General features: G+C 39.6%; 1 protein-coding gene across 1 annotated transcript in view; it reads right to left on the bottom strand.

Moving 5' to 3' along the window:
- The window catches only part of UBE3D (ubiquitin protein ligase E3D), a 152673-nt gene that overhangs the window by 119515 nt on the left and 7541 nt on the right, over positions 1-25617 (bottom strand). The window contains exons 2-4 of the mRNA XM_029944312.1: positions 21905-22101; positions 18417-18507; positions 5764-5995 (exon numbers count right to left, since the gene is read on the bottom strand). Coding sequence (XP_029800172.1) covers positions 5764-5995; positions 18417-18507; positions 21905-22101 — 520 coding nt within the window. The remainder of the gene's footprint in view (positions 1-5763; positions 5996-18416; positions 18508-21904; positions 22102-25617) is intronic.

Below are 25617 nucleotides of genomic sequence, written 5' to 3' on the forward strand. Positions count from 1 at the left end.
AGGTCATGATCTCACAGGTAGTGAGTTTCAGCCCCACACTGGGCTCTGCGCTGTCAGCCCAGAGCTTGCTTGGGATCCTCACTCTCTCTGCCTCTACTCTGCTTGTGCTCTCTCTCTCAAAATAAGTAAATAAACTTAGTTGTTTTTTTTTTTAATTTAACACATTCATACAATTTTTCTACTATCATTCAACACATTCAATTTAACACATCCATTGAGTTTTTCTATTTTTCTACTTAAGATATGCATTATAACTGGAAAGACTGGACAGTGCTCTGAAAAAATTCTTAAACTTCAAAACTCCACATTCATCACTGGGATGTAGATTAAAGTAGCAGCATCCAACCAAACATTAAGCAAACAAATAATGTTCTTTTAGATTCAGAGAACAGATTGTGGTTACAGAGGTGGGGGAGGGGGTTGGCAAAAATGGGTGAAGAGGGTCAAAAGGTACAAACTTCCAGTTACAGAATACAGAAGTCATGGATATGAAATGTACAGCTTGGCAACTACAGTTACTAATACTGTGTTATGTATTCAAAGTTGTTAAGAGAGTAAATCTTAAAAGTTTTCATCACAAAAGTTTATAGTTATGTAAGTTAAGACTTATTATGGTGAATATTTTATAATATACACATATATGGAATCATTACATATTTAAAAGTAATATAACATTGTATGTCAATTATACCTCAATTTTAAAAAAACTGATTTTTAGTTTTTTATAAGAGGTTGTGTTATAAGCAGTAGCATGGTGGATAAGAGCCCTGAGTCTGGAGCCAGACTTCCCAGGTTTAAATCCCAGTCCTGCTCTTTATGACACACATGACGTTTAACAAGTTGATTAACCTGTTTTGGTTTCCTCCTCTGTAAAAGAGAGCTAACATTTGTGTTGTTCATTAGGATTTAAAAAGGAGTGTTCTAAAGCACTGTCCCAGGCTCATCGTAACTGCCAAGTGGATGTTTCATAAACAAAATATAGTTCAGGCACCTGTATATTCAAGGAACAGGCTGAACACTCACACACCTTCCCATAAAGGGAACAATTTTTTGCCTTTTACTGGGCAACTGCATATTAAGAATCTACCAAAAAATGTGTTTTTTTTTCACATCTGTAGCAATACCTTTGCTAAAACAATGTAACTAACATTCCTCTCACAGACACACTGCAACATACAAGTCAACAAGTAAAAGTGGGCAGGGAAGGAATTTCTGTACTCTGCCCACCTAGGGTCATCTCTCCTGCCCTAAGTAAGGAAGAGTGCCTTCCTGATGTGGGATATATGTATTGCTCAAAGGAATCTTAACTGATTAAGGTAAGTTTGAGTGCAATTATATTTTCCTTAGAATAAATAACTATTTCCTGAAAAACTATATAAGAAGCACATTTGAGTTCCATGGATGTGCTAATAACAGATAGAGCTGATATTTGAATCTAGGTGCCTTAAATGCTAAAACTTATGCTTCTAAGCATTATTCCAAGTGTTTTCCAAACTAATTCACAGAATCACTTCAATGGGTTATGGCCTGCTTTAAAAAAAAAAAAAAAAAAAGCTGAAACAGGAGCACCTAGGAGGCTCTTGGTCAAGGTCATGATCTCATGGTCCATAACCTAACAGCTGAGAGCCTAGAGCCTGCTTCAGATTCTGTGTCTCTTTCTTCTCTCTACCCCTCCCCACTCACGCTCACTCGCTCTCAAAAATAAACATTAATTTTTTTTACTTAAAAAAGATGAAGTAGAACAGCAGTATCACAGTGCTTCAAACACAGTGGAAGTACTGCTTCAACAAACTTTTACTTGATGTATGTTTGTGTGGGTGCTTATGTATTATCAGATCTTAACATAAAAAATGTTATTTCTCACTTTAATCTGAAGAAAAAAAAGTCAAAGCCACAGACACAGAAGCCAAGGCAGGTGACAATTTGTTCAGGTGCAGACAAGGATACAGGAAGAGATGCCTGGGTGGCTCAGTCGGTTGAGAATCTGACTTCAGCTCAGGTCATGATCTCACGGTTTGTAAGTTCAAGCCCTACGTCAGCCTCTGTGCTTACAGCTTAGAGCCTGAAGCCTGCTTTGGATTCTGTGCCTCCTTCACTCTCTCCCTCTCCCCTGCTCATACTGTCTCTTTCTCTCAAAAATAAATAAACATTAAAAAATATTTTTTTTTGAAGGATACAGGAAGCTCACAAAGCAAGTATGCTCAACTGAAACTTTGACATTGGGGAAGTTTCATGCTTTGTTACAATAAAATCAATTTGTATGTCTCCAAAATGGTCTTAAAGACACGTTTTAAAAGATTCTATTTTGTACCAGTTAAATCAATCCACCCTCATTAAATCTTACCCCAAACTAAACACTTTACTAAATTGGAGTAGCAATGTTTGAGAAGAAAATTTTCTATTCAAAGCAAAAAAATTTTTCATCAAGTGCTCCATTATGTATTTCATTTATAATTGCTCTTATAGCACATTTTGCTTTGTTTTTCAATGAAGCAAGAGAAGTGTTTTTGTGGGTTTGTTCACCAAAGAAAAGAAGTCTAACTTTTCAAGACACTGGTAATCAGGATTTTAAAAAAATTTTTTAATGCCTTTTATTTATTTTTGAGAGAGAAAGGGAGACACAGAATCTGGAGCAGGATCCAGACTCTGAGCAGTCAGCACAGAGCCTGATGTGGAGTTAGAACCCACGAACCGTGAGATCATGACCTGAACCAAAGCTTAACTGACTGAGACACCTAGGTGCCCCAGGCAATCAGGATTTTAAAATGTGATTAATAAAAAGCAAATTATCTCAAACAACGAAATGTGTGTATTTTGATTCAAACAAACAGAAGATACCTTAATATAAATGGTAAACTCTGTATGTATATGGCCTAAGTTTTTATTACCAAGTAATGATTGTTCATTTTTGTCAAATGTGAAATGACACTGTGGTTATCTAAAAAAAGGAAAATCTACATGGGATGAAATGTCATAATGTCTGGGATTTCCTTTAAGGCACTCCTGTTGTGGGCGGGGGGGAGTGCGGGAGTTAAAGAGTGAGATGAAGCATACTTTATGAATCAAGATGACTGGTATACTGAACTTCACCATTCTATTCCTTTCACATCTGTGAATGTTTACAAAGTTCAACACATTATTCTGAGAAAATAAGAAATACACCCTTATGGAGTTAACAAATTACCAAAATCAATAAATTACTGTCAAGCATGCCAAGAAAGAAAAAAGGTGAAGCTGTTAGTTGCACTTGACAGCTGCAATATAATCAAAGTTCAACTTGTTCCTGTGGCCATACTTTCTAAGTCTGCAATAGTATGTGACCATACTTTCTAAGTCTAGAATAATATGTATCTTCTAAAAGGCCAATGTGCCATCCTTATTGCATTGGAAGACCCAAAAAATAGCATGAGACAATGAGTAAATGCAAGAATAAGGAAATCTTATTCCTTATTCTCGTGAATAAGGTATCTTATGAAAACAAAAGTTCTCTACTGTCACATTTTCAGGGACAAATAACAAACTGCACACTATTAAGGGGGTACTGAAGCAAAGACTTACGTGTTAAGTTTTGTTTGTTTATGCTATTTTTAAATTCAGATCTTTTTAATTAAAATATTATAACACTCTACATTTCATTTAAAGAGAAGCTCCACTTTCTAATGCATTTCTCCTGACCAATGCTTAAAGGCAATAATACAGCAAGTTGTGTGATGAAGCAGCCTAACAGTGTCGGAACTCTACAGAGCAAACATCAAAGAAAGACCGTGTTGTGAACTAATTAAATCAATATATCTGAGAGACGGCACCACGGCTCAGAGATGTGGATTAGTCTCCTGTCTTCATTTTTATTTCCCTTTGTGTTGTTTCAATTTCTAAGGACCCTTGATATTGTCTCGCCAAAAAAATGTTTCCCAAGTGATACCATTAGGATGCTGTGTCACCATGTGACATTTCAAAACCCTGCTAGATGGCTAGACTTGGTGATATGAGAAATAGGTTTCCAATAGCACAGAGCAGCCTTGTTTCCACAGGAGTCTTGAGAGCACTTCCTTCAAATTTATGTTACTATTTTGGTCACAGGCATACTCTTTCAACTGCTGCAATATGCAATTAAAGAGAAGCTTCCACCTTGGCTAACTTGGAAACAATCTTGTCAACAGCAGCTTAAGACAGGAGTTTCCCACAGTCTCAATGACACTAAACAGCGTTAGGTCTGAATATGAAGGGTCTTCCTTTAACACAGAATGGTTGTTCACAATTAAGAGACATTCTTGTACATAGCATCATATAACAGATAAAGGCGTAAATGAAAAGAATATTATTCCCATAGAGAGTACAGAGTTTATCTAAGAAGGGAAACTCATGGCTTCTCTCTTTTAATCTTTCTCCTCTCCTCTTCCATTCACACCTTGCAAATATTTTAAAAATAAATAGCTTATGGCAAGAATGAAAGTTAAAGTACATAAACAGTAAAGTATTAGTTTATAAATTTAGATTAAAATACAATTTTAATATAACCATATTAAACATATAACAGATTTGTATTAACTTCTTACCATTTATCTTTTTTTTTTTTTTTTAATGTTCTTTATTTTTGAGAGACAGAGACAGACAGTGGGAACAAGGGAGGGTCAAAGAGAGAGGGAGATACAGAATCTGAAGCAGGGCCCAGGCTCTGAGCTAGCTGTCAGCACAGAGCCAGACATGGGGCTCGAACCCACGAACGTGAGATCTGACCTGAGCCAAAGTCGGAGGCTTAACTGATTGAGCCACCCAGGCGCCCTTACCATTTATCTTTGAAAACTATTCAAGAATAAAGTACTGAGATAAGGTGCACTTAACTAATTCTCATGACTTCAATATTTGATAAACTTCCTTAATCTGTCCTCAAAACAGAAAACAGTTCTATAAATTAACTTACAACCTAAAAGCTGCCCAAACTATTGTATATTTCCTAACGCAGTTCGGTTTTTGTTACAAAAATTAAATGAGTTTCAAATGAAATTTAACATACAATGCTTCTGTTCCTACCAATAATCAGATGTGAAAATGAAGATTCTCTGGCAATGATTTCCTTTACTTTTTAAATCACATCTGTATTGATTTGCCACCAGGATAATGATTTCTCACAAGGGCCAAGTCAATGCCATTGATTTTCTTTTAAAGTAAGGTAAACCATTTGTACTCTGCAGTGAGAGGAAATTGCCTTCTCCCTAAAGCAACTTCCACAGCAAGAGGCACTTGACCTCACACTGTCAACCATCAACTTGGAGCCTGCAGCACAAGCTTCATTCCACACCTGGACTCCCTTATTTCCTTTTTCCTTGACAGCATCTTTTTCATGACATCGGAAGACACGGGGAAATACCTAAGCCTAACTGTATACCACATATCCTGGAACCAAGAACACTTTTAATTTAAATCAGACTACGCAGATTACGGACTATTGTCCTAAAAACAAGAAAGTAGGGTATATACTTTCTACTTCACAAACCACAAAATTTGGTTTGCGAAATGGCAACATCCCCAATTCTATGCACGAAAAAGTCCTCTTTCCCATCTTCCTCCAGCCTCTGTAAGCTGTTTTGGTCTAAGGCCATATGCTATACCAATAGAGCAGAGCTGGCGAATAAAGGAAGTTGAAAATAATGGATTTTGGTCCTTAGAACAGTCTGTGTAGCATGCTTTAATTAAGAAAAGATTGGAGAAACCAGTCTCTAAGCCAATCTCTAAATTAGCATTTATTTCAAAAAGGTATTTTACCAATTTAAAACGGTTCTCAGAAGAAAGACGGTGTGTCTCCACTGGGGCTAGTTCAGGTCTTGGCTGCCATAAATCACTTCTTAAATTCACCAAGAAGAAAGAGTCTCCAATAAAACAGTCATTCTCTTGTGGATGAAGTGGCTTATTAGCAAAGGGGTCAGGATGACAACACCATTCTCCAACTAGAGCTCCCCAGTTCTCACTTGGCAATGGGAGCACCCTGAGGAGCTTCCTAGTAGAAACAGGGAAAGCAATTTTTTACAGAACAAAATGGAAATGTAGCATTTTAAAATTAAATCAGGATGAAAGATGAAAGAAACTCATTAATCACATTGTCTGCAACAGTAGAATTTCCCCTCGATACAAAAGTAATATATATTCACTATAGGCGGTTTGAAAATGTGTAAAGGTATAAAGAAAATGAAAATGATCCTTCCATTCCCACCCAAAGACAAGTAACAACTTTGTAAATGATGGGATATTTCATTGCAATCACTTCAAGAAACCAGAGTGATACACACATACACAGCCCAGGATCAGAACATATATATAAATTGTATTTAGCTTTTATTTTGACTGGTTTTTTTAGTTATATTATAACTCTTAATGCCTCCATTCTATTCTACAAGTATGCCAAAACTTTTAGATCATCCCCCCACTGGTATAGATACTTGGGTTTTGAGGTTTTCAGTATCAACAACCCTGTGATGAACATTCCTATTAGAAAATTTGTATTATTTATCTGATTATTTTCTTGGGAAAAAATCTTACAAGTATAAGATTACAATCACAAATTATATACATATTTTAAAACCCAATACATATTGGCACACTGCTTTTCAGAAAGGCTATATCAAGCTATAGTTCTTTCATTTACCTTCTTCAGAATTGAATACTATCACTTTTCCATGTAATGGGTAAAAATGTTCTCAATACCACTTTAATTAGCAACTCTTTAATTCCTAAAGAGACTGAACTGGCTTTCATATTTATTGACCAGTGTATTTCTTCTGTGATTTGTGATCAATGGCTATTTTCCAATCAGGTATTAGTATGCTTTTACTAATATTTAAAAGTATATTCTATTTTGGGGTGCCTGAGTAGCTCAGTCCATTAAGTGTCAGACTCTTGATTTCAGGTCGGGTCATGAACCCAAAGTTTTTGAGTTTGAGCCTTGCCTCAGGCTCTGAGCTGATAGTGTGAAGCCTGCTTGGGATTGTCTTTCCCTCTCTCCTGGGCCTTCCTCTGCTCACATTTTCTCTCTCTCTCTCAAAGTAAACAAACATTTAAAAAAAATTATGAGAAAAATAAATCAAAGTAAGAATAACAGTCCTTTATCATCTGTGATGAATTATTTTTTCAGTGTCATTCCCTTTTTTTTTTTTAAGTTTATTTATTTTGATTGAGAGTAAGGGCATGCACTCACGTAAATTGGAGGGGCAGAGAGAAAGGGAGAGAGAATCCCAAGCAGGCTCTGTGCTAACAGGGCTCGATATCATGAACCATGAGATCATGACCTGAGCCGAAATCAAGAGGTGCTCAACTACCTGAGCCACCCAGGCGCCCCAGTGGTATTGCCTTTTAAATTGGTTTATTTGTCTTAAATTTCTAATCACTTAACCCTTTCTCCTGTGAATTCTCCAATTACTATTTTTAATAAACTTATTTGGGAGTAATTTTAAATTTACAGAAAAGTTACAAAAGCAGTACAAATAGTACTCACATGCACTCCATCCAGTGTTCTCTAAGGTTAACAGCTTTTACAACCATAGAAGATCTCTCAAAACTACAGACTTTATCTGGATTCCCCAAGTTTTTCCACTAATATCCTTTTTTTCTTTGTTCTAAGATCCAACTGATGACAGCACGCTGCACTTAGTCAGCACGTTTCCCCAGTCTCCTTTAGTCTGTTACATGTTCTTAAGTCTTTCCTTATTTTTCAGGACCTGGACACTTTTGAAGAGCAATGGTCTGTGTTCTACGGAGTATCTCTCAATTTAAGGTGGCTGATATTTTCTCAGATTCAGGCTGGAGCTGTGGATTTGGGGAAGAGTACCACAGAGTGAAGGGCCTCTCTCAGTACATCTGATCACAGGGTGCACTCTATCAATATGACCTCTCACTGGTGCTGTGGGACTTGAACACTTGGCTGCTGCCACACCTGAACATTTGCCCAGTGTGGTATCTACTAGGCTTCTCCACGAAAAAGGCTATGTTCATCCCTTTGCATGCTCGATTCCTTGGAAGTGAGTCACTACGTCTAGGCCACACTCAAAGCTAGAGAAATTGAATTCCACTCTGCAATTATTTTTTATGCTTAGGACATCCTTATAATTAAGTAGGCCCTTATATTTGCTACCGCTTTTTTTCTTTTTTGATAGTTTCATTTTTTTTCTCGACAGCAATAGACACATCAGAAGTTATCAGAAGAAAAGCCAAACATGATTTATGTCTGTTCTACTCTAAGTTAGGAAGATCGATGGTCTAAGAGGAGAAGAAATGTGAGTGGGATGATGAACTTTAAAATAATTAAACTTTAAAATAATTAATCCTGAGAAAAACAGAATAGAAACATGCTTGTGGTCTTAATGCCCATGAGCAATGCAAATACTTACGCAGTCTCAATACTTGCACACCTCTGCTTCTGTCAGCAGAAACATATGCTCAGTAAGAGTCAACTGTACATGATCACAGACCTGTGTATGCTACTTATATCTTGATTTAGTTACCTAATTTAATTAAATTGTATATAAACCAAGGAAATATGAATTGCTATTCCTCGGAAAACTAAAAATTCCAGACTCAATGAAAGCCAGTTGTAAAACAAACACACAAACAAAACCAGTAAGTGGTGAGAAGTGGGAGATCTAACTATAGAACACTGGAGAGAGAGAGAGAAAGAGTAAAAATCTAGAAAAATCCAAAAATCCCATTGCTTTAAAATGTGAAAGAAACAAACTGGAAATTGTAGACGATGAATTTTGGATAACAGGTTAAAACTGAAAAAAGCTAGACAACAGTGGAGTCATGTTTAACAAAAAGATACTGGTTCCATAATAAAATATTAGTAAATTAAAGTTTATTTCCATGTTTTAAGTTAAAATATTTAAGACACAAATGTCTTGTTTTTTAATGATTTCCCCCATGTTAACCCTTTTTCTTTGATCTCCTCAACTGAGTCTCAGAAAAAGACTTTTAACTATAGAGAACAAACTGATGGTTATTACCAAAGGTGGGGGAAGAGTCAAATCAGTGATGGGGGTTAAAGAATGCATTTGTTGTGATGAGTAACAGGTATTATATGGAAGTGACAAATTGCTAGGTGGTACTCCTGAAACTAATAATATACTGTAGGTTAAGACCCACCAATAAGCAAATGACAGGTGAACACACCACTTTCTTCCACTGGAGTCTCTGGAAAGTGAACTGTGGATGCAGGACGCTGGACAGCAGTTCTGTCACCACCTCACCCAGCTTCTCAAGTATCAGCCCAAAGCTGAGATCCACAAAGGCTGACAGCTGCTCCAGTGCACAGATCCATCACAGGACGCTGCCCAATAGTTGTGGATCCACTACCACCACCAAACCCCAGGGAACCCTCAAACATTCTACCTGGAACACCACCAGCAAGTGGAATCATGGGTCTATTTGATCAATGATGGGGGAGGGGGATTTGTAAATATAGTGATTCACCCTATTACTGCTTAGTGGTCATTCTTCTCAATCTCTTTCTTACTGCTTTTATATCAATATAAATTAAAATATATTAAAATGTCAATTTTTTATCTTTATGTTCATTTAATTTTTTTAATTTTTCGATTTATTTTTGAGAGAGACAGTGTGAGCAGGGCAGGGTCAGAGGGACAGAGATATACGGAATCTGAAGCAGGGACCTAGCTGTCAGCACAGAGCTCGATGTGGGGCTTGAACCCACGAACCGTGAGATCTTGACCTGAGCCAAAGTCAGACGCTTCCGACTGAGCTACCCAGGCACTCCTATGTTCATTTAATTTTGAGAGGGAGAGAGACAGAGAAAGGGGCAGAGAGAGAGACACACACACAGAATTGGAAGCAGTCTCCAGGATCTGAGCTATCAGCACAGAGCCTGACATGGGGCTCAAACTCACGAACCGTGAGATCATGACCTGAGCTGAAGTCAGACACCCAACTGAGCCACCCAGGTGCCCCAAAAATGTGTCCATCTTTTTAAAAAAGGCAATTACATTTAATTTAGAAGTCCAGAGGACAAAGCTAGAAACAAGAAAGGTTGATTTTACTTTAACATAAGGAAGGACTTTCCCTTTCAAATCAGCAAATGGACACTAGTAGCATCAGTCAAGCTGCTGAGTCTGTTAGGGTTATTAACGATTCTTTCAACATACATTTTCTAAAAGCCTTCTATGAAGCTGGCATTGTATTGACACAAAATAATTCTTACACACAGTTCCTTCTCTCAAGGTACTTATGGTCTCGTAGGAGATACAGACTATAAACAAATGAAAATAAAACTTTATAAAATATGATTAATGTTTATATGAAAGAAATGGTTCTAAATTTTTAGGGGTCTGGGAGAGTGGACAGCTTAGACCTCTCTGAAAATTTAATGAAAGCTTTTGTCCTTTCTTCAAACATACATTCCCACATGCACACAAAATCTGCATATTACTTTAGGGGATTCATGGATTCATAAAACCAACCCACAGATTTAGGGTAATAAATACAAAGTCCTAAAATAGTAAAGTGTGTATGGATTTCAGAGAGGAGATGATATCTGAACTGACCTTTGAGGGATAAATAGTTCTTCAAACAATTAAAGGAATTAAGGGCATCATGGACAGAGTTAACAATATAATGATGAGCACCATCTCTTTACCTTCTGTCTTCCTAGTGTCTGGCACAGTGCCTGACTCATGGTATATATAGGTTCTTAAATACTTGTTAATGGCATGAACAAGCATATTTTGGTAACTATAACACGTGGGACCCCCGGTTGGATCTGTTGCATATTGGGATAAAAGGGTTAACACACCTTTTCCCTTGCTACTTGAGGATCTAATGTTTGTTTTAACCACCTAGCTCTGCTACCCTGGAAACCAGGTAGATGGTAGGCATCAATTATATTGCTAGGCAACACTGCTTATGGTAGAATTGACCCCTGACTGGTAAACAGCATCTGCACTGAAAGGAGGTATGAATGAGCTGTAAATGTCTGATGAGGGTGCCATGCTTTGGACTTCCCTGAATGCAGTCCTTCGCAAGGAACCCTGGAAACTATGCAAAAGAATTACAAAACATATTGGCTGCTTAGGTCATGAGGCTTCTTCTCAGGGTAGCTCCTGCACCTGCTTGATTGTGGACCTTGAGCCTTGTATCTGGAACTGTGTCACATGGGGAGACAAGCTGTCACTTCCTTCAACTGCTGTAGGACCCCCGCTGAGAAGAACCCCTCCTGAGGCTGCCCTGCTGGCAGGATGGCAAGAAATGTGGCCTGTGGTAGTGTTGTGGGTCTGTATTTTCAACTGAATTTCAAAAGACCTCTGATGGGCACTACACACACCTTAATCTACTTAACTCTTACTACAACTTTGTGAGGTGACAATTTCCATTCCCCTGTTACAGAGGAGGAAAGATAGGCTCATAAATGTTAAAGAATTTAAGTTTACAGAGCCAGAGGTGATGAACAAAGTCGGGATCTTAACCTAGGTCTTCCTGGCTCCAAAACTGAGCCCTGGAATTCCCCTTGGAATATAACCCCTCCCCTGACAATGCAGAACATCAGTAGAGAAGACGAGGAAGGTGGGGTGGTAGCAAACTGCCGGGTGTTACATGCCGGTCAGAGGGGTAGGGACTTGTTTCCACAGACAAATGGGAATCATTACAGAATTTTAAGTGGAAAGGTGATAGGTCAGATTTTAATTTTTACAAAGAAGAGAGAATTAAGAGTACCTGTGTAGAGTGGGAAACAGGCCTAAACAGGCTCCTAAATATTCTCCATCACTAAGATTCTCTGTCTCTTAACATTTTGCATGTAGTGCCAATAAGCAGATCCTCAATAACAGTGCAAAAGACGGCAATGTAAAAATCTCATGCATGATCACAGAAATGAAACTGCACCAAGATTTTCAGAGATCTGGGAGACCTGATGCACATTAGCACAAAACGTGACATTTCAAACTTAACTTGACCCCATATAACAGTGAGTAAGAGCTATAATATATCCCATAACTATCTACCCAAAACATCAGGAACAAGAAAGTGCCTAATTCACAAGTCATTGCAAAGATAAAAGTGTTTTTACAACAGAAGGAATTTTTTTCTGATGTTTTGGAAAACATAAAACCTTTAAGAACAAAAGATGTATTATAATCATAGCTTTACTGAAAGCCTATCTACCAAAAACCCTGAAACTTTGATATGATCTACTTCCCAAGAGAACTTTCAAAATAAAACAGAATACCATTTTTTAAAGGCAGTTTTTAGGTAAAAACAACCTCAGAAAAGGAGTGAAATGGTATCTTGAGCTTTCTCTCAGCTTTAAATATCAGGAACAGCAACCCATGTTTACAATGAATTAAAATTTGCTAGTTATTTTAAATGTATCTTACCCACAAGCATTAAGGAAAAATAAAACACACATTTTTAATCAATGCTATTGATTGAATGATGCTTATTTAAAACTTAAACATGTAGACAAGAAAATGCAATGCCCTTTAACTAAAAACAATTTTTTTAATGTTTGTTTACTTTGAGAGAAAAAGAAAGAATAAGCAGGGGAGGAGGCAGGCAGAGGGAGACAGAGGATCTGAAGCAATTTCTGTGCTGACAGACAGAGTCCGATGCAGTCAACCCACGAACCATGAGATGGTGACCTAAGGTGAAGTAGGACACTTAATGGACTGGGCCACCCAGACGCCCCAATACCCTTTAACTTTAAAATCAACCATAAGTCAGTGACAATAACAATGGTAACAACACAGAACTTTTACAGACTGGATTATAACCAAGTGGACATTAAGAATTTTAAGAATAACATCAAGTAGGGTACCTGGGTGGCCTAGACAGTTAAGCATTCGAGTTCAGCTCATGTCACGATCTCACAGTTTTTGAGTTTGAGCTCCACATTGGGCTCAGTGTTGGCAGCTCAAAGCCTGAAGCCTACTTCAGATTCTGTGTTTCCTATCTCTCTGCCTCTCCCCAACTCATACTCCATCCATCTCTCAAAAATAAACAAACATTAAAAAAAAAAAAGAATAATATCAAGTATCTAAAGCTCAAAATATGGCTGCCAGAACTTAGAAGAATTCAGTTGGTATTATTCAACTGGTAGATGACAAATCCTATGAGCCAAGCATTGCATTTGATCACTATTATGGGCATAGTATCATTAGACTCATAAAAGTATAATCATTTTCCCCCAAAAACTGTGTACAGTCTCAGCAACAATGCAATTTGTACCCGTACTCTTTTTTCACCTCTTTGTTCTCTTTCATAGAAAAGTGACTGTATTCATAGGTTATTTTCAGACTACAATTATAGCTGGTCTGTCAAGTGTACCAACTCGGATATTCTGACATCTCTTAAGTTTCCATCAAGTCCATTTTACTTGTTACCTTCTAGTTTCCATGGCCTCCCTACTGCTGGCAGACATCTAGGTCTGCTGGTGCAGGTGAAATGAGGAGGGCCTGTCCAGAGACCTTAGAAGACCTCTCACATGGACTGAAAATCAAAAGGCTTTTATGTTTGAGAGTCTATCTGATGTAACTCAATTCTGGTGTGAATTTATCTCTAGCAGACACAACAAATTCCAAACACAATAACCATTTAGCTATTTTTGAGACTACTCACAAAAATGTAAATTTGGTTATTATTGTTACTTGATATTAGGGCCTGTTGGTCTCAACAAGAGTGAAATCATAATCTGTGTATGTTCAGACAATTTTTCTTTTTAATTTTTTAAATGCTTATTTATTTTGGAGGGTGAGGGATAGAAAGCATGAGTATGGGAGTGGCTGAGAGAGGGAGACACAGAATCTGAAGCAGGCTCTAGGCTCGAAGCTGTCAGCACAGAGCCCAATGTGGGGCTCAAACCTATGAACCGTGAGATTATGATCTGAGCCAAAGTTGGACATTTAACTAACTCAGCCACTCAGGTACCCCTGTTCAGACAATTTTTATATGAAAACTCTGAAATAGTAAAAATGTATATTGGAGAATTTTATGGTAAAGAAATGAGGCATTATTTATTTTCAAGTAACCAAACAAATGGCTAAGATCATGTACTCCAACTAAGAAAAAGGGCTGCTATCAGCAGCAGATTTCATGCATCTTGGTGCTATTAAGTATTAAAAGCCATTAATGAGTGTGAGTAGATTAAATAGTCCTCTGCATCTTCCTACACTGTTGGTGGGAATGTAAACTGGTGCAGCCACTCTGGAAAACAGCGTGGAGGTTCCTCAAAAAACTATCCATAGAACTCCCCTATGACCCAGCAACAGCACTGCCGGAAATCTACCCAAGGGATACAGAAGTGCTGATGCATAGGAGCACATGTACCCTAATGTTCATAGTGGCACTTTCAACAATAGCCAAAACACGGAAAGAGCATAAATGTCCATCAACTGATGAATGGATCAAGATACACACACACACACACACACACAGACACACGCAATGGAATACTACATGACAATGAGAAAAAATGAAATCTGGCCATTTGTAGCAAAATGGATGGACCTAGAGGGAGTCATGCTAAGCAAAATAAGTCAGGCAGAGAAGGACAGATACCATATGTTTGCACTCATAGGTCTAACAGGAGGAACCTAATAGGAGACCATGGGAATGGGAAAGGGGGAAAAAAGAGTTGGGAAGAGGGAGTGAGGCAAATCATGAGAGACTTTTGAATGCTGAGCACAAACTGGGGGCTGAAGAAGGAGGGGGGAAAAGGGAGGGGGGGTGGTCATAGAGAGGGGCACTTGTGGGGAAGAGCACTGGGTGTTATATGGAAACCAACTTGGTAATAAACTATATTTTCAAAAAGCCATTAATGAGTGTGAATAGATTAAACAATCCTCTGCATCTTATTTCTATAATTTGCTGACAATAACCTTTTTCATTAAAAAACAAAACAGAAAAAGGAACAAGGATTTGTCCTGCATCACCCAAATAATCATGAATCACAGAACCCAAGGTACAACTTTATGAGGTTTACTAATCACAGAATTTTCTGCTGGTAGGGCTCCTACAGATTTATCTAATCCAACCTCTTCATTTTACAGATGAGGAAACTGAGGCCTAGAAAACTAAATATAAGAAGGCTAGCCAGCAAGCAGATGTTAACTCTGCTCCATCGTCTTATTAGAGGAGTTCCCAGTACAGATAAATCAACCTATCCCAAGGCTGATTATCCTTGCCCTGCCCAACCTATCCAGGCCCTCCTGGAAAAGATGCTTACAATTAGTAGATTTGGATTATAGAACACACAAGCCTCTTTTGAAATACACTTTGTTTTGTTTTCTATTTAACAAGCACAAAAGATGTCCTTACCACCTGCATGAAACAGGTAACTGAGGGAGAAATAAGAAGACCACTGGGCTTAATGTAAAAAGGCAAAATGAAATCCTTGTGCAGATACTGTTTTCCCAACAGACAGTCACGGGGCATGCTGCCTATGAGTGACATGTAAGCAAAGCCTTAAATCACCTACTAATGATTTCTCAGCACTGTTCAAGAGACATACACATGCCAGGCACATAGGTATGATAGGAAAGGACTTTCAGGTAAGTCTGTGTTTATCTTCTCAGAAAGAAAAAGGGAGAAAGGAGGGTCATTTCTCTGGCATATGAAAAAAAAAAGAGCCCTGAATCAAAAAGATTTGAAACACTAAACTAGATAATTTTCTAGCTTGCTAAGAAGACCAATACAGAAAAGGGGAGAAGGGGTGGAAGGCATCTATAAAACCAATTAAAAGAGTTTGTCCAGCTTTTACTATTATATATATTACAGCTTTTAACTCTTCTGACAAATTTGGAAAGTAGGCCTTATTATGTCTGTACTTAAGAAGAAACAGAAATAGGTAGAAAGCATTACAGAATTCTAAGCAGGGAAGAGACAGGCCAGATTTGAATTTTCACAAGGAAGACGAAGGCAATTAAGAGTGCCTGTTTTGAGTGGGAGTTAGGCCTAAACAAGCTCCTAAATCTTCTCCACCACAAAGATTCTGTCTCTTGACTTATCTGTTTAAGACTCATTATGTCTACTTAAGACAAAGCTGAGGTGATGTGGACAAGGTTCCCCAGCTACTAAGTGGTGAAGCTGGAGTTCAAACCCAAGGTCCCATTCTCCCACTCCTGTTTTACACCACACGGCCCTCCAGACAGTCAGCCTTCGAGAGAGTCAAACTGTCCCTCCGTGTTCATCTGGAAGCCCTTCTAGTTCTCAATCCCATGATTATAAAAACAATCAACACAAAACAGATGATATGGTTCCAGAATAGGAAAAACTGCTACAGGTAACAATTTTTTTATATCATTATCCTTTTCCAATGAAACACAAATATCAGCCAATAACAAATGAGCATATCCTTTATGGTGAGCAGTACCAGGCAATAGTGTTATGCTGAATTTAACCTGCTCCTCCTGTAACTTCTAGGTCACTTCAATGTTGGATAGGCAGACATGTTTCTGAAACTTCATGTGAAAGTTAAATGAAAACCTGAAGTAGACTGAGAGAAGGAAAAGTTTTGGGGTTCAACTACAATGTAAACTGGAATCTTCTGGACATTTCAGGCTACAGTGGGTCTGTCATGGACTGCATGTTCTGTAGCAACTTCAGCCTGTAGGTAATCTGAGCAAGGACATTCTCCTCCTTCTGCAGATTTAGTCACCTCATTTCTTACCCAAGATAATCACTTGGAGGTACTCCATTCACAATCCCCCCACTTATACTAGGGTAACTTTCCATGATCTCATCTACCTGGGGCACTGCCAAGAATCAGAAAGTAAGCAAGAGAGGCTGGTGGAAGGACAAAATAAACACCCTACTGTTTATTCATTTCAACCCAGGAAGAATTTATTGAGAGTGCACTTTTTTCCAGGCATTGTGGCCTGATGCTGGGGCTGATGCTGATGATGTTAGGGATGATGATAAGAATATTAATTATACTGAATGTCTACCATGAGCCAAGATACTGCTACAAACATTTAAATTCATTAGATCCTCCCAATAGCCCTATGAGGTATCTCCTATTATCATTTATATATTTGTAATAAGGAAATTGAGGCATGGAGTGGTTAAGTACCACTTGCCCAGAGTCACAGCTAATAAATGACGGATGCAAATCAGATCCGGCTTCTGAGGCGATACCACTAGACACTATCCTTAGAGGAACACATAAACCTTAGAGGAGCACATAAACCCACCCAGGGTTCAGGGAAGGCTCCTGGCAACTGAGCCCTATCAGAAGAATTTAGGAACTTAGGTAGGTGCTAATCAGAGGGAGAGAGGGGAGTGAGGTGCATTCCAGGGGAGAGAGTAGCTCTATGCAGGTGGAGGCTCAGCATTCACTGAGACAAGGAACACTGAAAGGGGAGCAGGTTTCTGATACAGACAAGGAGCCATTCACATCCACGTCTCCGCCACCTGTCTCAAAGGAAACACATCTAACAAAGAAACTAACTTCTTTCTTTAAATATTGTTAAAAGTATTAAGGTTTTGATTTGTCTTTTCAATCCATGAATGACTAGAAGGTGAAATTTCAGAAGAAATGGTTTGTGCCAAGGCAATAAGAAGGTTGTTGACAGAAGAACGGCAGAAGAAGAAAAAAAAATAATGAAAAGAGACACCTTGGGAATACAAGGAATATAGCAAAGAGCCCTTACCACCTCGATAGCGTAATCACAGCACACTGCACGAAGAGGTTACAAGATTAACTTAACCATCAAGGAAAGGTTAACGTGTGCTCTATAAGTTCTGTTTTAATAAATGGGGAAATCGGACGTGGATTTTAGGAAGGCACTAGTAGAAGTAGTTCAAATAAAAAGTTGTGTTGCACAAGATTCTGTGACTTAGAAAATTCACTTAATGTAGAGAAAACCTCATTCACCAACATGGTGGATAAAACATGCAACAGGGGCGCCTGGGTGGCTCAGTCGGTTAAGCCTCTGGCTTCGGCTCAGGTCATCTCACGTTCGTGGGTTCGAGCCCTACGTCGGGCTCTGTGCTGACAGCTCAGAGCCTGAGGCCTGCTTCCAACTCTGTGTCTCCCTCTCTCTCTGCCCCTCCCCATTCATGCTCTGTCTCTCTCTGTCTCAAAAATAAAACATTAAAAAAAAATTAAAAACATGCAACAGCGTCCATGTCTCTTTTCAGAAGAGATAAACTTCAGTGATCTATACAGGCTTCCACCAAGATAAGCCTTCCTCCCTCGAAGCCAGCAGGCCATGCTCCCTTTTGTCCCCTTGTAGAAGACCTAACTGCTCCATGATTGCTGGAGAGCTTAATGGTTGATTTTGTTCAAAGTGACATTAAACTGGCTCTCATTTTAAGGCCATATACTTCTCCCCTGGCAATTACTTAAAAAATTCTGATAGGAAAAAAAAAAAGAAAGAAAACCATTGCCAGGTACAGAATTAATCAGTGTAAAATAAATTCCTTACCTGTCCCTTATTATGACTTCACCGCAGGACTGGCAATAAAATGTGCAGCATTCTTGGCCTTGTGAGCTTTGATTAAACACGGAAATCAGTTCTAAAGAAAAATCAATGAAATAGCAAATCTTAGAGGTTTGGGACAAATATATTAACATACTTAAAGAGTTTAACAGCCACAATAAATTTCGATCAATAAACACTGTTTACGATCTACCTAGAAGTACACATTTAATTAGCATTATCTGATGACTCAACCAGAAGCAAATGTTGTGAAACATTCTCAAAAACAAGATTTTGCTGGGGCGCCTGGGTGGCTCAGTCGGTGAAGCGTCCAATTCTTGATGTCAGCTCAGGTCATGTCTGCGCTGACAGTGTGAAGCCTGCTTGTAATTTTCTCTCTCCCTCTCTCTCTCTACCCCTTCCCTCTCATGTTCTCTCTCTTTTAAAATAAATAAATAAAACTTAAAAACCAACAACAACAAAAAACAAGATTTTGCTAAGTGTCTCAGAGCTAGGTATTGCCCTAGATTATCTATGTAACATACCATTGAGCTATTTCACTCATTCCATAAATACCAACATTAAGGATGAGAGAAAAGTAGCAATTTCTTTCATACCAAACTAACTACAAGGAGCTTCACCATCCTCAGCTTCCCTCTGCTCTATCTTAGGTACACTTTTTCATCAGCATGACTGGCGGTTCTATCTCTTAAATTTAAGTTTAATTTGATTAAATGAGGTCTATGTCCATTCTGGCCTATTACCAAGACATACAAACAAAAAGAATCTTGAAACTGGTCTCTATTGGACAGGTTCCTGGGAATAAAATGGCTCCTAAGAAGAATTCAATCTTCCAAGAACAAAACTTAATTCCTAGTTAAAGCTGTGGGAAAACATACATTTCCCACATTATGTGAAGCACAGCATTCTCTTGGTTTCCAGTATTTTATTAATAAAGAAAGGAAACTTTCATTTCCAAAAACAAAAACCAAAAACCCATACACAAAAATACTTGTGTATAAGACAATTTTTTTTTTAAGTAATGAGGTCATACTCATTAGAATCAAGCATCTGAATCTGGCTTATGTTACTTTGTAGGTATGTTAAGATTTTAAAAACTGATGCTAGAAAGGTTAAGCCTGGGCAATTAAAAAGTCATCCTTTTCATTTCTAGCGGTGTCTACCAATTCCTGTAGCACTAAAGTGAAGTAAACAGTTTTTAATTTTGAGCAGATAATAAGTGGACTGGGTAAGTCATCCAAAATATTGTTTTCAGAACCAATTAAGAAATTTTCAGTGAAACACTTCCCCCTGCTGGTCACCCAGCAGGATCCACTGGCTCAGGTTTAAGTCAGCTTTCCTGACATAGTGGCATCCTGGGCGAGCACTGCCACCTGGGGATGGATAATGCTTGTGCTGTATCGGATGTTACTGCAGCCAGTTCCCGGTCAAGGGCCATGATCTGACTTATGTTCCATTCACAATAGTATAATATGTTTACTATAGTCCTTAAAAGAACATTTATAGTTGAAAAGTTAATTTTTTTAAAACCTCAAAACACAACTAAATGCTAAAAATGTCAAGTCACTTCCTAGACTACATTTTGACTCAAGTTAACATCAGAGTGTATCTATCTGATATTTATTCATCCAGCAAATATTTATTCACCACCTATTATGTAGAAAGCACCAAAGCTATTAAGTACTGAAATTTATTTTGCATACCTTTTTGTATACAACAGAACAGGTCTTTGAAAGTCTTCCTTTTCATGTATTTTGAGTAAAAATGTTTTAAAAATGTAAAGGAATGGGACCTACTGAATGCAAACAATATGCAAACCAACATTGACAACATTGACAGTAGTCAATGTATTCTGTCCTACAGCTAAAATGAAACAACAATGCTTGCTGATGCAAATATTTTTATTAGTTCCTGTTTTGCTATTTATCAACTGCTACAGAAGATGGATAGGCAACAGACCAATTCCATTTCTAGAAGGCCTCCCTACCTTCCCAGTGTGGGACCGAAAATCACAAATCCAGAAAACTAGCAGAAGGTCTACCCCAGTGTGACCTTTATGCCTGCCTTTCCCCAGTTTCCATTATTAGTCTATTTCTCATCCTGGTGACCACATTCTTCTTTCCATGGTTATTACAACAGTCATTCTTAGCATTTGGATGTCACTTAAGCTCCAAGACATTTCATTTCCCTACCCCTCATTCCTAAAACCAACTCTGCCCAACTCAGACTAGTTATTCACTAATCCTGGACTTGAACAAAAATTACCCTCCAGTGAAAGCAGCCTAAGAATCAGGGGAATGCTCCACATCACCAACATGTCTCTTCAAAACAATCCTGCTGACCCCACCATCAGGGTCCATGCTGCTTGGAGAGGAAGAGAGAATCCCAAGCATGTTCCACACTGTCAGCACAGAGCCTGATGCTGCTCAAACCCATGTTGAACTGTGAGACCATGATCTGATTTGATATCAAAAGTCAGACACTTAATGGACTGACCACCCAGGCACCCTCCCTTTTTTACATCATTTTTAATCCTTTAAAGTATCTTACATACATGGTAAGAGATTTAATGAGGCAATAATTTTATTCAGTAAGTTATTCTGAGAAACATTTCTACCATCTGACTGAATCAACGTGACAATAACAAAATATTAGAAACATAAAGGCATAGCAATAATCAAAATCAAATTATGCATCAAACTCAATTTAAGAATCTGTATATGTGTTGCTTTATTTGGAAATATCTCTACGGGAATGAGACCACTTCCATCATTCCGTCCTCTGGTTGAGCATCACCTCCTTGAAGTGGTCTTCCCCGAGCACCTTTCACCCCAGTCATTCCCTGTCCCATTATTCTGGTCTACTTTGACCAAAGCACTTTCCTCTTTAACTGAGTAACTTATTTGTTCATTATTGGCTCCCACCCATGCGAATGTAAGCCCCCTAAGGGCAGAGAACTCCCGAGCATGGTCACTTCTGTATCTGCAGCACCTAGATCAAAGCCTAGCATGTAGCATAAGACAATGTTTGTCGGGTGGATGAGTATCTAGTAATGCTTGAAAATCAACCAGGTCTTGCACAACTGCCATCTCATTTAATCTTCCTATAAACTTGTTGAGAAGGTAATTTTACAATTAAAGAAACAAGGCAGGGGTTACATGGGAAATCTCTGTACCGTCTGCTAATTTTTCTGTGAACCTAAAACTATTCTAAAAAGTAAAATCTATCAGGAGGAAAACCCCCCACAAACCCCACGCCCCCCCAAACAAAACTTCAGAAAGGTTAAGTGGCGTGTTCAACTGCACAATTATAACTGGCAGAGCTGACAAAGACCCTCCTGACTATCAGCTCTTTCCATGCTGCTGCTGAACAGTCTTTTCCACCTGGAAAAAGGTTAAATTATCAAAGGAAAAATCACCTTTGATTTACAGTGAAAAACTAAATGCCAAAACAGGAGTGCTGGTATCACTTACTGGCGCTGGAGTCCACCCGCACCTGCAGCCGCAGGTGCAGCCCATCTCCCGCCACGTACTGCAGCCCGCCGCACGAGGAAGGCACAAGCCTGACCTCTGCTGGAAGCCGGAGCTCTGTGCAGCCTGCGGGCGTCTTCACCTCGAGTGAGGATGGCGTTATAGAAATATCCACAGGCATGCCTCCTTCTTTAGGCTCTCTGGTAATTAAAAATAAAACACACAAAAAAATTGCTTCTCACTGATGAAAACCACAATAGCAGTGAACAGATCATAAAGGAAACCGTCATATACTAGATTTACATGAGGTCAGACTGTACTTTTCACAGCCACAGTAACATGAAAGTTCTGGAACATAGTTTTTATTCTTGCTTTTTTTATGGTAATGATGCATTTTTAAATGTGCACTTTTCCCCCATTGCTAATAATGATCCTGGGCTCCAATTCTCCTCTATTCTATGCTTTCTGCAGCTACTCCACCTAGACTTCCTGGGGTTGCTCCCAAAGCCATCTTGCACGCACAGTGCACCTTCCATCTCCTAGTACCCTCTATTTCCTCCCACCAGCTTCCCCAACTGAGGGTTCTCTGAACTAGCACCATCTAACGCTGGCCTGTCCTACATTATGCACTATTCCTCAGAATATTTTTAGTAAGAGAACTCGAGGCAGCAGAAGACAGTGGCTTACTCATCTATGCATCCCTTGGCCCTATCATGGTTTATACATTCATTTACTTGTTCACTCATTCATTCAATACATGTATTTTGAGTTCTATAATGTGCCAGATACTGGGAACACAACAATTAATCAGATATTTTCTCTGCCCCTCATCCCCTTATATCCCAAGTAGGACACAGGTAAGTGAACAGGAATGATCAAGGGAGTATTAAAACACGTTACATTGTGTCAGGCCAGGATAGTAGGCCGGGCTGGGAGGGGCCCCCCTAACCTTGGGACAAGTTCTTCAGGATCCGGTGCCACAAGACAACCAACCATCTTCACTGACGCCAAGGAGTTGAACCATGGTCAAGCTGAAGAGCATCACTGAGTGCATTCTCAAGCAGGCCCCCAAGTGGCTGTACAAGGTTGACCAGCTTCTGGATGATGGCAAGACACTGGGAGGGTATGGCTTCACCAGTCTGATGGCACAGCTGCAGGCCCCACCTACTCCCCTGTGCACCAGAGGTAGCACTTAAGCCCCGGCCCCCATCAAGTCCTCCAGCCTCCTGGGCCGCCTGCTGTGATGAAGCAGCACCAATAAACAAGTGGTGTAGTTAGAGGGCCCTGGGCCCAACACCCACTTCATCATGCCCCACACCCTCTCGTAAAAGAGATTTGGGTGTCAAAAAAAACCCCAAAACCCAGCTACGTTGCACTGCACCTATTCCTGATAAATACTGGTACTATGGAAGCACATGGAGGGCTGCAGTGACTGTCACAGGTCTAGCACTGTTACTTGAATAATGAATGGGTAAGCGAGTGAAATATTCTGGCTTCTGAGACTAGCATTACAATGATGCTGTATTTTACCTAAAGTGCTGTCATTTGATATACAGGATTTTGATAAGGAGACCAGGATTATATGAAATGAAAGATACAGGAGAAAAAAGCTTGTCAATTTAAAATAGTTTTAAATTAATAAAGAAAACAGGGGTACAGGGTGGCTCAGTCGGTTAAGCGTTGGACTTCAGCTCAGGTCACGATCTCAGTGCTGGTGAGTTTCAGCCCCACATCGGCTCAGCACTGACAGTTCAGAGCTTGGAGCCTGCTTTGGATTCTGTGTCTCCCTCTCTCTCTGTTCCTTCCCCAGTCACACTCTGTCTCTCTCTCAAAAATAAAGATTAAAAAAATGTTTTTAATAATCTAGTGATGTACAAATACCAGATATGAAAGGACTTCCTAATCCAATTCACTACAAACACAAATCACTTGGTGTAGGCAATCAGGAGTAAAACACAGTACATTCTCTGTCCACCAGGCACCAAAAGTATGGCAGTGGATGAAAAGAGATAGAAATCATCCTGATACGAAGCTAAAAGATGCTTAGCATTGTTAACAGGTGCGAAGCATTCTCACGCCTCTTAAGTGCAAGACAGCAGGGGAAGGCCATCTACTTGAGTCTTATCTAAGTACAGAGATCATGCCATGTGTTCAGGTATGGACCTTGATTAGGCCTCTTAGAAAATCTTAAGATTACTTTCTGGCTACCTCTTACCTCTTACCTCTTCCAAGCATATGGATCTGCACTTATTTAGTAATAAAGAATATCAAGACCCTGAATCATTTCCAGGGAATACATCCTCAAACTCCAGTCAAAAGTCTAGTTTTAAGAGGGCATCTGGGTGGCTCAGTCAGTTAAGCGTCCAACTTCAGCTCAGGTCATGATCTTATGGTTCATGGGTTCAAGCCCCGCATTGGGCTCTGTGCTGACAGCTTGGAACCTGGAGCTGGTTTCAGATTCTGTGTCTCCCTCTCTCTTCTACCCTCTTCCGCTCATGTTCTTTCTCTCTCCCTCTCAAAGATAGATAAACATTTTTTTAAAATTCTTTTTAAAGTCTGGTTTTAAGAACTGATGGTTAAGAAATAATAATCCTCTAGGGGCACCTGGGTGGCTCAGTTGATCGAGTATCCAACTCTTGATTTTAGCTCAGGTCATGCTCATGAGCTTACAATTCATCATGGGATCAAGTCCCTATCAGGCTCCGCATTGAGTGTGGAGCCTACTTAAGATTCTCTGTCCCTCTCCCTCTTCCCCTGTGTCCCTCTCCCCCATACCCGCTAGTGCTCACTCTAAATAATTAATTTTAAAAATTTAAAAAAAGAAAATAATCCTCTAAAGCAGAGGTTAGAAGGGTCAGATGGTACTTCAGGTTTTGTTGGCCATATATGGTCTTCGTTGCATATTATACTTTTATTTTTAGCAATGCTTTAAACAATATAAAATCCACTCTTAGCTCAAAAGCTGTATCAAAATGGGCCATAGGTTAGATCTGGCCCATGGACCATAGTTTGCAGACCACTGCTCTAAAGATATACAATTTGTTCATTTTGCTACTTCAGCAAATTTCAAACTGGACTGTGCGGTTGGCACTTGGATGCCTCAAGGGATATCAATGGGTTTCTAAGCCTCACCCCAACCCATCTCTGGCTTTATCGCTCCCTTCCCCTTCCTGAAAAATTCAGCCAAGTACAGAGGCCTGGGTGAGGTAGGAGGCATCTATGTAAGTGCCAGAGAAGCAGAGTGGCCCGGGATGGATGTGAGAAACGCAGCAGAGGGAGGAAGGAGGGCATCCACCAGGACAGCCACTACACAGGGATGTCAGATCTCAAGAGGGATGAGAAGAAATCAAGGTTGGGGGATGAGGGTGGCTGCTACACAGTACAGGGCTTCAGAGCCTGCTTAGACTCTTCGTGTTGCTGTAGGAGGCGGATGCGAGACCCTGCCCGAGCACACGGCGAGGTACGGCCTGCCAGCCTCTAGTGCTCCCGCCCCCCCGGCCAGATACCGCGATGAGTGAGCGACCAATGCGAGGCCATGGAATGGGTCAGCCCTGCCTCTGCCAGCCTATCATGAGCTGCCGCGCAGCCTGGGTGGCAGGTATATATGGGGGAGCAAGCAGTGGGGAGGGAGAAGAAGAAGGAAGAAAAGTCTCTGCAACGAATCCCGGTGTCGTCAGTTCTTCAAACTGCGGGCAGTTTGAGCGGCTCCGGCAAGT

The sequence above is a fragment of the Suricata suricatta genome, chromosome 7, assembly GCF_006229205.1.
Source record: "Suricata suricatta isolate VVHF042 chromosome 7, meerkat_22Aug2017_6uvM2_HiC, whole genome shotgun sequence".
Classification (NCBI taxonomy): domain Eukaryota; kingdom Metazoa; phylum Chordata; class Mammalia; order Carnivora; family Herpestidae; genus Suricata; species Suricata suricatta.